The sequence below is a fragment of the Zingiber officinale genome, chromosome 1B (assembly GCF_018446385.1).
Source record: "Zingiber officinale cultivar Zhangliang chromosome 1B, Zo_v1.1, whole genome shotgun sequence".
NCBI lineage: Eukaryota > Viridiplantae > Streptophyta > Magnoliopsida > Zingiberales > Zingiberaceae > Zingiber > Zingiber officinale.
Genome location: NC_055986.1, coordinates 63,529,561 through 63,543,820, shown reverse-complemented (window position 1 = coordinate 63,543,820; position 14,260 = coordinate 63,529,561). Strand labels below are relative to the sequence as shown.

The window sequence follows — 14,260 nt, the reverse complement described above, 5'->3', positions numbered from 1 at the left end:
CTAAAAATTCAAGTGATTATTTTTTATAAATATTTTTTTTGCATTTAGAATGAAATTGATTATAAATAGAATTATTATTTTTGAATAATTTAATTTTGTAGAAATGGAAAAAAATTATATCCATAGTTTTGAAATTGATTCTTCATTTTTATTTCTATATTAGAATGGTAAAAATTTATGCATAAATATAAAAAAAGAACAACTGTCCTAGAATAAAAAAAATTTATTTCCTTATCCATTTCTAGAAATAAAATTTTATAGATTAAAATAATTATTATCTATATTGATGGAAGAATAAAATTGAGATATAATTAATAGTTTACCTTTAAATAACAAGTACATGCTCTGATCACACACATCGAAAAAAAATATGACAGCGTAGTTAATTAATCTCAAATCCTTATATATCACCATACACATGAATTGGGTGAATTATAAACCATGAATCTCCAGCTTAACCAACAAAAGATGAACAAAATAATGACAACAAATTTAAAATCAAATTAAAAAGCTTCATCCTTGTGCATTAGAAGCCACAAGAAGCCAATTCCTATGTGAATGCCACAAAGTTGCTCCCACATCAACCTCACTAGCCTTTCACCTGCACGCGACGCCGGCTTCATGTCTTCCCCATCACCGGTATTCTTTGGGTGGTCGAAGTTGGCTGGGACTGAGTCCGGCATCGACCCGCCGTCATCAGGGCTCACAGGACCCGGGGCTTCTGACGGGCTTCGGAGGCTCTCCGGCAGGCCCTGCCCGTAGGTCACCACTATCTTGAAGCGCTGCCCATGCTGGCATTGCTCGCCGTCGTAGTTACCGGAGAAGAAGTAAGTCGCGCCTACTTTGAGTAGAGGTACAGGGACTGTTACCGGATCCGAGCTGTACTCCGGCGTCGCCGTCGACCACTCGGTGGTGTCGTTAGCCTCGGCATCCTCGTAGTCGCATCGCTCGTAAGTGGTCAGGTTGTAGGTCTCCACGACCGAGTGATTCTTGTCCGTATTAAAAACTGAAATGAAAATTTTTTTATCGGAATTTCATCAAGATCTGTACCAAAATAATGAGAAAAAAGATGAATTATAAAATCTTCTCAACAACAGAGTCGTCTTTTTATATAATCAGACAAGTTGACCCCGAGATATGGATCGTTAAACTCACAGAGGAAATCTCCGAGGGAGAAATTTTTTCCAGCCGCCCACTTCTGGTAATCCACCTTGGGTTGCATGAGGTTGTCAAACCAGCCTAAGGAATCCCCAACTGTGTAGTTCTTGTAGGCCAAAGTTCCATCACAGCCGAGGACTACGACCAAACAGGAGAGCAAAAAACGGGGCAAGGTCGATGAATTTGAGAATCGAAGAGGAGATCTGCAGGCGTAGCCCTGTTTTTTGTCTCCCATCCTTTGCTTGCGAGGAGGAAGTGGCTTGTAAGATACAAGAATGGAAGGCGGAGGTTAAGTTAAAGCCTGTAGTAAAGTTGCGTAGATTGGTGACTGCCACTGAGTTCACTTGTTTCTTTACTCCTTTGGAAATTGAAGATTGACGTGTGGACAGCAAAATGCGATATGCAAAGAGGGAAAAAAAAACATAGCAATCTTGATCTCAATCTTTATGTACATGTCAGTTAGGTTACAGGAAAAAGTATAAGAGAAAAGGACACCATCATGGTGATTAAAATGGTGAGGAATGTGCCTTGGGAAATTGGGATCGGACATCAATTGCGTCGGTGGCGGTTGCAAGGTCAAGGTCTCATGTGAATGACAGCTGTGTTATTGCGATTTATACCACCACGACATCAGATCAGCTGTTTTTCTTCCAGCAGATAAAAAGGGGTTTAAAATATAACATGAGTGTAAAGTCATGTTATATAATACTAATGATACCATGGGGTTGTTTAGGTTAAATAAAGTTAGCATAGTTTAAATATATTAAATAGGTTTTTAATTTTCTTTTAATATTTTTTTACGTTAAGATGTTCCAATAAAGATCATACACTGTGTAAAAAAATTATTTATTTTATAATGAGTCTTTGGTTAAGAACTAATAAAAAAAATGATAATTCATTTTAATCTCATTAATTATCTCAGAATGATCGGTTCGATCTTATGGAAGTTTTTCATCGATTATCAGACTAAATCAAGAAATGCACGTGACGATCAGTTCAGCATCCTTTTAGTTACGTCCTTCATTTGGAGGAAAAATTCTTATAAATATATCATGTTTGAGATTCGAACCATAGATATCTAGGTAGCAACCTATCTGTCCTACCATGACACCGTAATCCTGAGAATATCCCTAAGAACCTAAGAACCAATAAGATCCTAGTTATAGTCTATGCTCGAGTTTGATATTGAAACTTTGCAGGGGTATATATATGTCAATTAAAGTTAAGATCCTGAGTTGGCTTGACTATGAATTTACTACAAACTTTCTATTCATAAATAAAATACCTTTTATGACTTTGAGTTTACTTAACTAGAGTTCTAGTCAACTGAATAAGATTTTAATCAACTAGAGACTTTTTAAAGTCAACTGGACTATTGATAATTGATTGTAATAGATAACTTTTGAATTTTAGTCAACTAACCTTGGATTTTAGTTGATTGAAGCTATTTGAAAACTATCCTTTGGCTAGCCATGAGTAACTCTATATAAGCATCGCCCTCATTTTCTCTTGGTAAGGGTGAACAAATTTATTCCTCACATTTTAGGAACTTAGTAGTAGGAAAAATAACAACCACTAAAGGCTTTCAAAAGTTTTTCTTTTCTATGAGCCACTATCAACATCTTTTTCGCTTTAGCGTTATATCTTTGCAAGAAGACATATACATGGTACAAGGTTTCTTTTTCTTTCTTTAATTTTCCTCTGGACGTAATGTAAACGGTGGACTGATATTTTTAATATAATGGTTAGGAGTCGATTCTCAAAAATTGATGATTTGAGATTTATCCTACCATACGTCTAATGCTTGTATACCTGCATTTATCTTCCTTCATATCCGTGGGTCCGACAATAAGGGTCGTTAAGATAATGAATCTATCTTATACAAGTTTTCTTTACATTCTAGGAGATTTTTACCGGTGGGATTTTGTGATTAATCCACCTTATAGATCATTATGCTATGGAGTAAAAACTAGAGGTCCAAACCTTGCAAACACTTTTTGATAACATCGTATTTTTGTTTGTCTATGTCTATTGTGCTTACATACTTTTGTTGGGTTTTTTGGGCCGCGAAAACCGCTTTTTCGCGTCGCGGAAACCCCGTGATCCTGTCCGAACCAGAAATCAACAGACGCTGGGCACGTGGCGCTCTTCGGCTCGCTGATGTAGATCCTCCACTGGTGGCGCGATGCTCCGGCTAACCTGCACAGAAGTCGAGCCGGGAAGGGGTTCCCGGCGGCGACCCTCCGACGCTCAAGTCAGGTAAGCGACGATGAACAAAGTGGCTCCCAAAGTCTCAGAATACGTACCTCCCCGGCGAAACCTGAGGTTCTTTATATAGAGCTTGTGAAGGGTTTGGGCACGCGTACCTAGGTGCATACGTGTCCTCTGTCCTTTCCTAGGTATGCGGCTGTCAGAAAGCTTACCTGACCCATATCGCTATAGTCAAAGCATGCCCTCGATGGGACAGCAGAATCCCCTGTCACAAGATTTAGAGCATGGCACACACGTGAAACCTACCGGTTGTCAGAGAAGAAATCCTCGGATCTTTTCCCTTGCTCCAAACTTGTCGTCCGAGCGGACATCTCCCTCAACATCCGACCGGACATCCGCAGTGGTTTACTTGTGCTTTGTGGAGACTAATAAACAGGGGTGCTTTATGACTGTGGTCGGTCAAAAGGTCAGCTCGGTCCATGACCTTTTTAACTGAGCGTCGGAACCCCGCTTTGACAGGGTCCCTTCCGACCATAAGTGCGAGCCGGCCAGACCCATCCGGGTATTCGATTCCATCGGCCCGGCCGGCAATCCGGTCGGACCGGCCGTCTATGGTCGTCCGTCCGGTCGGACCACACTCCTCCCGGATGGGCGGCTACTCCGGTGACTTCCACTTGGCGTTGACATTGCAAGAGGGGGGGGCCCGCTCTTACCACCGGATCACTTGCCTCCCCTTCAAGTCTAGTCGAAGGAGGCGAATAGTCCGACTGACTGGACTGTGAGTCTAGCCGAACGACTCCTCCATGCTAATACTCTCCGCTCGGTCAGCCGCGGAAATATCCTTGAATGAATCAACGATGGCCTTCACCGGATCTCCTCGCGTTCTGCGCCAATCTTCGACATCAAGGTCGATCATACCTTCATTAAATGCTCCGAATGATTGACTGCCACATGGAGCAATGCCACCAGAGTACGGAGGCGGTTGCATGATATTTTGATGTGATCGAAGCAATTCGAAATAAACGGCTAGATGTATGCTTTGATTCCCGTGACCTGGATCCGACGGTGGAGGCCGCCCGGCCCTCACCCTAAAAATTCTTCGTTTCCTTCTCACCTTCACACGCCTCCATTACCTCTACTGCTGCTCTCTGCGCTTTGGAGCTCCGGCGATCTTGTTGCTGCCCCCTGACGCTCTCCGGCGCCTTTCCCCGATCCATCTCCCCTCAGTAAGGTTTAGGTCTTTCCTCCTTCCTTTCCGGTATCTAATTCGCCTTTCTTCCCCTAGCTCCAGTCTTTGAAATTCCCTTTCTTCGTCTTTGGAACTTCCTTTTTTGATTTCTCCTATCCGGATCATGGCCAGTTCCTCTCATCCCGAAGAACAATCCCTAGGCCCATGGTATACTACCATGCGATCCCGTTTCGAACAACGGGATTTTGATATTCTGGCTGACAATTTCGAAATCCCCGAGGATATCGAAGTTCGTCTAGCTGGTCCCGCTGCTCGGCCACACAGACCGCCGCGCGGTGGTTTCTGTGTTTTTCGCGACCAATTTACCGCCGGTCTGCGGTTCCCCGTGCATCCCTTTATAGCAGACGTCTGTAATTATTTTGGCGTGCCGCTCGGAAGTTTAGTACCAAATACCTTCCGTCTCCTCTGCGGCGTTGTCGTTTTGTTTAAGATTCACAACATTCCCCTCCGACCGGAGGTCTTCTTTTATTTCTATTACCCTAAGCAAGCCGAGCCGGGCACCTTTATGTTCCAAGCTCGGCCCGGTCTGGTCTTCTTCAATAAACTACCCACTTCCAATAAACATTGGAAGGACTATTATTTCTACATTCGCATGCCCAGTCAGCCCAACTTTCCGACCCAGTGGCAGGTCAGTCTACCTCCTACTCCCGAGTTGAAGAAATTCAAGACCCGACCGGATTATCTTCACGCCGCAAATGTACTAGCCGGTCTGCGGCTTGACATCAACAAACTTCTTCACGAGGGAGTGATGTACATTTTTGGGCTGAGTCCTATACGGACCCCACTTAGCCGGCGGTAAGAATTTTGCTTGGCGCTTGCTTTAATTGCTAACGATTTCTTCTTCTTTCATGCGGTGACATCATCATGGACTCGGTGATGGCGGCGTTCTTAAGAAAAGCGTGGCGGCAAAAAATGGGTGGGTATTGATGGTCGGTTCTCACGAAGGAAGGCGGCACCGAGCTAAATCGGCGCTCGGCCTCTCAGCAGCGGTAGCAGTGGAGCTACCCCTCCAGGAACCAACGGCCCGGAGGAAGGATCCGTTCGGGAGGAGGAACAGCCACTGCAAAAGAGGCGCCGGGTGGAGACTCCGCTGCGCTCGGCTACCTCCGCGGTCCAACCCTCCGACCGGGCCGCCGTGGCTGCTAAAGGCAAGGCGCCTGTGCCCGAGACCATCTCGTCCGACCGGACGCCTTCTGACTGGGACGAGCTGACTACTCCGGTCGAGGCCACTCCGGTCGACACTCTCCCCCCTGCTCGCCGTTCAGTCCAATGTTCGACCATCCATTCGCGATTTTCTGCGCCAGCTTCTGATCCCGGTCGGGCTATCCCTGGTCATGGCCGCACGATACGAGTTACTCTTCATCTTCCAACTGAAGAGTTGCTACCAGAAGCCGACCGGCCCACCGCGCCCGAGCACACCATTACTTTGAAAGGGCCCCTCGCCGAGATGTGGGCCGACGCTCGGGCGCGAGTAGCAATGATCCCTCTCCATAACCTAGCCAACAGCCACATGCAAGCTGCTACGGGGGTAAGTTTGTTGTTTTTTGAAGTTTTGCCTGAATATTTCCGCTCGGCTTTTAACAACTGCGCCTTCTTGCTTCAGAGATGGGTGGAAGATTTAGCAGTTGCCAGCCGCCTGGTTATGGCGGACGAGGAGATAAGGCAACTGCGGGCGGCGGGCGGTCCGAGCGGCTCCCAAGGCCCTTCCTACTCCGAGCTGCAAAAAGAGCTGAAGAAAGCTCAAACTCTGCTGGCTGCTGAGCAGAAGAAAACAGCTGACCAGGCCCATGCCCTAGCCGAGTCCGAGCGACAAGTCAAGTCGCTTGACACAAAGATAACTCTGGCCACCACTCGGAAGAACACAGCCATCTCCGATCTGGAGAAGAAAAACGTGGAGGCCCGGGGCCTGGAGTTGAAGATAAAGGAGCTGACGGAGCAGCTTGACCGGGAGAAGGCAGGCCGCTCGGCCGATGCGGAGAAGATTGAACGTCTGAATGAGGTCCTCACAAGCTCCCAGGCGACCTTCAAAGAATACCAGGATGTCGAGCCGGGCCGAGTCGCCGCTCTCCGACAAAGACACATCCGATCGCCCGAGTTCTCGGAGAAAATTTGCGAGCGGATGTACTCGGCTTTCGACTTGGCCATTAAGGCCACTATGACCTACCTGAAGTCGAAGGGCCTTCTTCCGGATTCCATCAATATTCCAGCCGGCGATCAGGTGGAGCTCCTTAACAACATTCCGAGGGACCTCTACGACTACATCGAGTAATTCTTGTAATATCGCCGCTCGGACGAACATGAACCTTTTTGTACTTAGGCCACTCGGCCTAAGGTTTTAATTTTAATGAAATGCTTTCCTTTCGTGTACTCTATCTTTTTGCACTGTCCCCTTGCTAATACTTGTGCTGTCCGCTCGTCTGCTATCACACCTTTGGCATTCGAGGTGCATTCTTGCAAGTGTTTTCCCCAGCCCTTCCATTCGGCCGCATATCATTCTGTGTTGCTAGTAAGAATCGCTCGTCATAAGCCGATCAGAACCTATATACCTCGAGCCTGAGCGGAACTTAGCGTCGGTCTGTCGATATTTAACATCGGAGCTCGACGGCATGGATATTTATAGCCGGACGGCGCGGCTCTCGATCTTTAACGACGGAGCTCGTCGGTTCGTCCGCTCGGATTATTTATAGACGCCGGCTCGTCTCTCGATCTTTAACGACGGAGCTCGTCGGCGCGGATATTTATAGCCGGACGGCGCGGCTTTCGATCTTTAATGACGAAGCTCGTCGGCGCGGATATTTATAGCCGGACGGTGCGGCTCTCGATCTTTAACGACGGAGCTCGTCGGCGCGGATATTTATAGCCGAACGGCGTGGCTCTCGATCTTTAACGACGGAGCTTGTCGGTTCATCCGCTCGGATTATTTATAGACGCCGGCTCATCTCTCGATCTTTAACGACGGAGCTCGTCGGTTCGTCCGCTCGGATTATTTATAGACGCCGGCTCGTCTCTCGATCTTTAACGACGGAGCTCGTCGGTTCGTCCGCTCGGATTATTTATAGACGCCGGCTCGTCTCTCGATCTTTAACGACGGAGCTCGTCGGCGCGGATATTTATAGCCGGACGGCGCGGCTCTACGGTTTAACGTCTGGGCTAGACGGCCTTGAAGGCTAACTCCTTACCAGGTCGAGCGACCTTGGCTTTCCTTTCCGCAGAGAATACTCAATGTGCTTTCATCTTTCTACTTCCTGCATCGCAAGTACATAGGCGACCAAAAAGTATATAAATTTATATTTAGCGCACCTTTCACCCGACTTGGAGAACGTACGCTTAGCCGAACGGCTCAGGATCTGCTTCGTCGAGCACTTTGGCTCGGATAATTCCCCTCCGTCCAGACAGTACAGGGCCTTCGATACTCGCGCGCTTGGTTCGACCTTTTTACCTCCGGCCGAACGGCGCGGGGCCTTCGTTCCTCGAGCGATTGGCTCGGCCCATGCACCTCCGGCCGAGCGGCGCGGGGCCTTCGTTACTTGATGACGATGCCTTATATTCGTTCTTTTGACTTTTCATTTCTGCATTTCAAGTATTCAGTCGAAAAATGTACACAGGATGATCTACATAGGCACACCTTTCACCCTGCCCGGTAAGGCTGGAGGTGGTTCGCGCTCCACAGCCTATCTAGCTGCCGACCGTCCTCATCCTCGGAGCTTTTCGATGATTTTGAAGGGACCTGCCCATGGAGCTTCAAGCTTGCCGACGTCGCCGACCGGCTTGACTTTCTTCCAGACAAGGTCGCCGACCTGGAATGATCGGGGAATGACGCGCCGGTTATAGTTTTGCTTCATTCGTTGACGGTACGCCATCAGCCGAACGGATGCTTTGGCACGCTCTTCGTCAACCAAATCCAGCTCCATATTCCTCCGCTCGGCGTTGCCTTCATCATAAAATTGGACCCGGACGGACTCGACGCCGACTTCAACCGGAATGACCGCTTCACCGCCGTACACCAGATGAAAATGTGTAACGCCCGTTCCTTCCTTAGGAGTCGTCCGGATGGCCCATAAAACACCCGACACTTCATCCGGCCAACTTCCTCCCACGTGGTCGAGCCGAGCGCGCAGAATACGGAGAATTTCCCGATTGGCTACTTCGGCTTGTCCGTTGCTTTGGGGATAAGCCACGGACGTGAAGTGTTGCTCGATGCCGTAGCTTTTGCACCAATCTTCCAGCACCTTCCCTGTGAATTGCCGCCCATTGTCGGAAACCAATCGGCGAGGGATACCGAACCTACAGATGATATGTTGCCATATGAATTTTTTGACCATCTGTTCGGTGATCCTGGCTAGTGGCTCGGCTTCTACCCACTTGGAGAAATAATCGACCGCCACCAGCAAAAATTTCCTCTGCCCGGTCGCAATTGGAAAGGGACCCACAATATCCATTCCCCATTGATCGAACGGACATGAAACGGTTGATGCTTTCATCTCCTCTGCCGGTCGGTGAGAGAAGTTGTGATACTTCTGGCATGAAAGGCACGTAAATACTGTCCGAGCGGCATCCATTTGTAAGGTCGGCCAAAAGTATCCAGCTAGCAAAATCTTCTTGGCTAGTGATCGTCCGCCCGGATGTCCTCCGCATGATCCTTGATGTACCTCTGGAGGATGTAAGCCGAATCTTCCGAGCTCACACACTTCAACAACGGGCGAGAGAAAGCCTTCTTGTAGAGCTGATCGCCGATAAGTGTGAACCGACCGGCCCTCCTCCTGAGCAGCTGGGCTTCATCCCGATCGGCCGGTGTGGCTTCCGAGCGGAGGAACTCTATGATGGGTGTCCTCCAGTCGCTTGGAAACGTGAGGCTTTCCATCCGGTCGACGTGCGCTACCAGTAGTACTTTTTCAATAGGTTGCTGAATGGTGACCGGCACTATAGAACTTGCTAGCTTGGCCAAGTCATCTGCTGCCTGGTTCTCCGTTCGGGGAATTTTTTGAATAAGGACCTCTCGGAAAGTGGCTTTGAGTTTTTCAAAGGCTTCAGCGTAGAGCTTAAGCCGAACACTATTGATTTCAAAGGTGCCAGAAAGCCAACTGTGAATCCGAATAGAGAGTCACCCGACTGGCACCCACATGCCGGGCTGCCTGCAATCCGGCTATGAGGGCCTCATACTCTGCTTCATTGTTGGTGGCCTTGTAATCTAGTCGGACGGATAGGTGCATCTTTTCTTCTTGAGGTGAGAGTAGCAATATTCCGATCCCACTTCCGAGCCGAGTGGAAGACCCATCCACATATATTCTCCACAGAGCTTCCGGCTCTAGCCTCTGCACTTCGGTCTGATCGCCGAGCGGGGCTGATATTGGATGTCAAATTCATTTAGTTCTGTCGTCCACTTGATGAGCCGTCCGGACGCTTCTGGATTCAACAGCACTCTTCCTAGTGGACTGTTCGTCCGGACGATGATGGTGTGAGCCAAGAAATATGGTCGAAGGCGCCGAGCGGCTAGAACCAAAGTAAAGGCCAACTTCTCGAGCCCGGTGTAACGAGATTCAGCATCTTTCAAAATGTGGCTTAGAAAATACACCGGCTGCTCTTCGCCGCTCGCCCTCACAAGTGCTCAGTTGACGACAGATAAATATAAAGTGACTCACCCCCGATCGGCTTGGCTAACACTGGTAGAGAATTAAGATATGTCTTCAATTCTCCGAACGCTCGGTCACATTCTTCATCCCACTGGAACTTAGTAGCCTTTCGCAGGATCTTGAAGAATGGAAGGCTCCGGTCGGCGGTTTTGGAGATGAATCTGGACAAAGCAGTTATCTGACCGGTCAACCGTTGTACTTCCCTTGTATTTCTGGGAGGAGGCATGTCTTGCAGAGCTTTCACCTTACTGGGATTGGCTTCAATTCCCCGCTCGGTCACTATATATCCCAAGAAACGCCCCCCTTTTGCTCCGAACAAGCATTTCTGAGGATTTAGCTTGACTCCATATTTGCGTAGCGTTCGGAAGGTTTCTTCCATGTCCTTGAAAAGATCGGCCGCTCGGACGGATTTGATAAGAATGTCGTCCACATAGACTTCCAGATTCCGCCCGATCTGCTCCCTGAACACTTTGTTCATCAAGCGTTGATAGGTGGCCCCGACATTCTTCAATCCGAACGGCATCACATTGTAGCAATATGTGTCGTCGGTCGTCACAAAACTAACTTTTTCTTGATCTTCACGGGCGAGCGGCACCTGATGATAGCCTTGGTATGCGTTGAGCATGCAAATCAATTCGCAGCCGGCCATAGAGTCCACCAGCTGATCTATCCGTGGCAGAGGATAGAAGTCCTTGGGGCATGCTTTGTTTAAGTCCCGGAAGTCGATGCAGACTCTCCACTTGCCGCCCGGCTTGGAGACTAATACTACGTTAGCCAGCCAGCTTGGGAACTGCACCTCGCGTATGTGGCCGGCTTCCAGAAGTTTTTCTACTTTCGCCCGGATGATGGCATTCTGCTCGACACTGAAATTTCTTTTTCTCTGCTTCACTGGCCGAGCGTCCGGTCGGACATGCAATTCATGCTGCGCTATGCTCGGCGAAATTCAGGGCAACTCATGTGTCGACCAGACGAAGACATCATGATTTCGTTGGAGGCATTGGATCAGCTCCTCCTTCTGCTCCTCCAGATCAGAAGCGATAAAAGTCGTGGCCTCCGATCGGGTCGGATGGATCTGAACCTCCTCCTTTTCATCATAAATTAAAGCAGGAGGTTTCTCGGTTATGGCGTGTACCTCGATTCGGGGCGCCTTCCGAGCGGAACAAGCTTCTGCTCGGACCATCTCTATATAGCACCGCCGAGCTGCTAGCTGATCTCCACGTACTTCTCCTACTTTGTCCTCCACGGGGAACTTTATCTTCTGGTGGAAGGTTGAGACAACCGCTCGGAATTCGCCGAGCGCCGGTCGTCCCAAAATGACGTTGTAGGACGAAGGAGAGTCTACCACCACGAAGTTTATTGCCCTGGTCCTCCTGAGCGGCTCTTCTCCCAATGAGGTAGCCAGCCGAATTTGTCCGACCGGCTGAACTTCGTTGCCCGTAAACCCGTAGAGCGGGGTCGTCATGGGAAGCAGCTCGGCTTGATCAATTTGCAGCTGATCGAACGCCTTCTTGAATATGATGTTGACTGAGCTCCCTGTGTCAACAAATATGCGGTGAATAGTATAATTTGCTATTACCGCTTTAATGAGCAGAGCGTCGTCGTGGGGCACTTCTACTCCTTCTAAGTCTCCGGGCCCGAAAGTGATTTCCGGTCCACTTGCCCACTCTTGGCTACAGCCGACTGCGTGGATCTGCAGCTGTCGGACGCCCGCCTTTCTGGATTGGTTGGAGTATCCTCCGGCCTGACAATAACGTTGATCTCGCCGGGAAGTATTACTCTGTTTTCCTCTTCCGAGTGGATGGTCGTGACCGTTCTCACGGGCCTTGGCGATTCTCTGTCTCGGAGATCCGTGCCGATCGGGTGTGTTGATGTCGCCTTCGGTGCGGGCGGTCGGCTTCATGGGTCCTTTGTCTCTGTCGATGGGAGGAGACCGTCGTTCGGCTTTCACGGGGCAGGATTGGCCACGAAGGAAGACTTGACAATCCCTCGTGTTGTCGTGTCAAATGCGGTGGAAGGAGCGAACATGAGGGTCCACCTCTTCTTTGGCTTGGGCCGAGTGGCGACCACTTCTTGTCGTGCGATCGGCGTGGGGATCGATTGCTTGGTCTTGGTCCTCAGGTGGGCTGGCAGGCGTCTTTGTTCACTTCGGCATGAGCAGTGCGCTCGGTTGGAGTTTCCTTTTTCCAAGCGGCTTGCGCTTCTTCCACGTTTATGTATTCGTTGGCCCGATGCAGCATGTGATCATAATCTCGGGGCGGCTTTCGGATGAGTGACCGGAAGAAGTCCCCATCCACAAGGCCTTGTGTGAAGGCATTCATCATCGTCTCCGATGTGGCCGTTGGGATATCCATCGCCACTTGGTTGAATCGCGGGATGTAAGCTCGAAGCGATTCTCTCGGCTCTTGCTTGATGGCGAACAAGCTGATGCTTGTCTTCTGATAACGCCGACTGCTGGCGAAGTGGTGGAGGAAGGCCGTTCGGAAGTCCTTGAAGCTTGTGATGGATCCGTCCGGCAGCCTCCGAAACCACCGTTGAGCCGATCCCGAGAGAGTGGTAAGAAAGACTCGGCACTTTACTCCATCGGTGTATTGATGGAGCGTGGCTGTGTTATCGAACTTACCCAGATGATCATCCGGGTCTGTTGTTCCATTGTACTCGCCGATCGTCGGAGCCACGTAGTGCTTGGGCAGAGGGTCTCGTAGAATAGCCTCCGAAAATTGGCGATTGATCCGCTCGGGAGATGAGTCCGCTCGGGGAGCTTTCCCCTTTCTGTCATCTCGTCTGGGCATTTCGTCTGAAGAAGATCCTCTATCTCTTCGAGCTGGTACGGCTTCAGGGGTGCGAAATAAGGCCCGATGGAATGCGACGGTGGCTTGAGGTGCTTCCGCTCGACCACCAGACGCAGATGTTGCTTGTTGCTCCGGCCGCTCGGCTGATGCTTTTTGTTTTTGCTCCATAAGTTTGGTGGCCCTCATCTCGACCAGAGCATCGAGTTCTTCTGTTGAAAGCGCCATCGTGTGTTGTCGTCCAGCCTCGTCCATTGTTCTTGTTCGAATGCAGGAGCGTTCCCACAGACGGCGCCAAATTGATCCTGTCCGAACCAGAAGTCAACAGACGCTGGGCACGTGGCGCTCTTCGGCTCGCTGATGTAGATCCTCCACTGGTGGCGCGATGCTCCGGCTAACCTGCACAGAAGTCGAGCCGGGAAGGGGTTCCCGGCGGCGACCCTCCGACGCTCAAGTCAGGTAAGCGACGATGAACAAAGTGGCTCCCAAAGTCTCAGAATACGTACCTCCCCGGCGAAACCTGAGGTTCTTTATATAGAGCTTGTGAAGGGTTTGGGCACGCGTACCTAGGTGCATACGTGTCCTCTGTCCTTTCCTAGGTATGCGGCTGTCAGAAAGCTTACCTGACCCATATCGCTATAGTCAAAGCATGCCCTCGATGGGACAGCAGAATCCCCTGTCACAAGATTTGGAGCATGGCACACACGTGAAACCTACCGGTTGTCAGAGAAGAAATCCTCGGGTCTTTTCCCTTGCTCTAAACTTGTCGTCCGAGCGGACATCTCCCTCAACATCCGACCGGACATCCGCAGTGGTTTACTTGTGCTTTGTGGAGACTAATAAACAGGGGTGCTTTATGACTGTGGTCGGTCAAAAGGTCAGCTCGGTCCATGACCTTTTTAACTGAGCGTCGGAACCCCGCTTTGACAGGGTCCCTTCCGACCATAAGTGCGAGCCGGCCAGACCCATCCGGGTATTCGATTCCATCGGCCCGGCCGGCAATCCGGTCGGACCGGCCGTCTATGGTCGTCCGTCCGGTCGGACCACACTCCTCCCGGATGGGCGGCTACTCCGGTGACTTCCACTTGGCGTTGACATTGCAAGAGGGGGGGGCCCGCTCTTACCACCGGATCACCCCGAAAGACCCTAGCCAACGGATCCGTGCAAAGAAAAATTTTGAAAAACATACGAATATGAGTTTCTACCTAGATCTACACTTAGATCTA

General features: G+C 49.7%; 1 protein-coding gene across 1 annotated transcript; it reads right to left on the bottom strand.

Annotated features, from left to right (window-relative positions):
• Positions 1–300: 300 nt before the first annotated feature.
• On the bottom strand, positions 301–1,522 carry LOC121969520 (blue copper protein-like). Its single transcript, XM_042519697.1, has 2 exons — positions 1,156–1,522; positions 301–1,006 (listed from the first exon to the last, which is right to left on the bottom strand). The coding sequence occupies exons 1-2, from the start codon at positions 1,391–1,393 to the stop codon at positions 504–506; spliced, it is 741 nt and encodes a 246-aa protein (XP_042375631.1). The 5' UTR covers positions 1,394–1,522; the 3' UTR covers positions 301–503.
• Between the last annotated feature and the right edge of the window lie 12,738 nt (positions 1,523–14,260).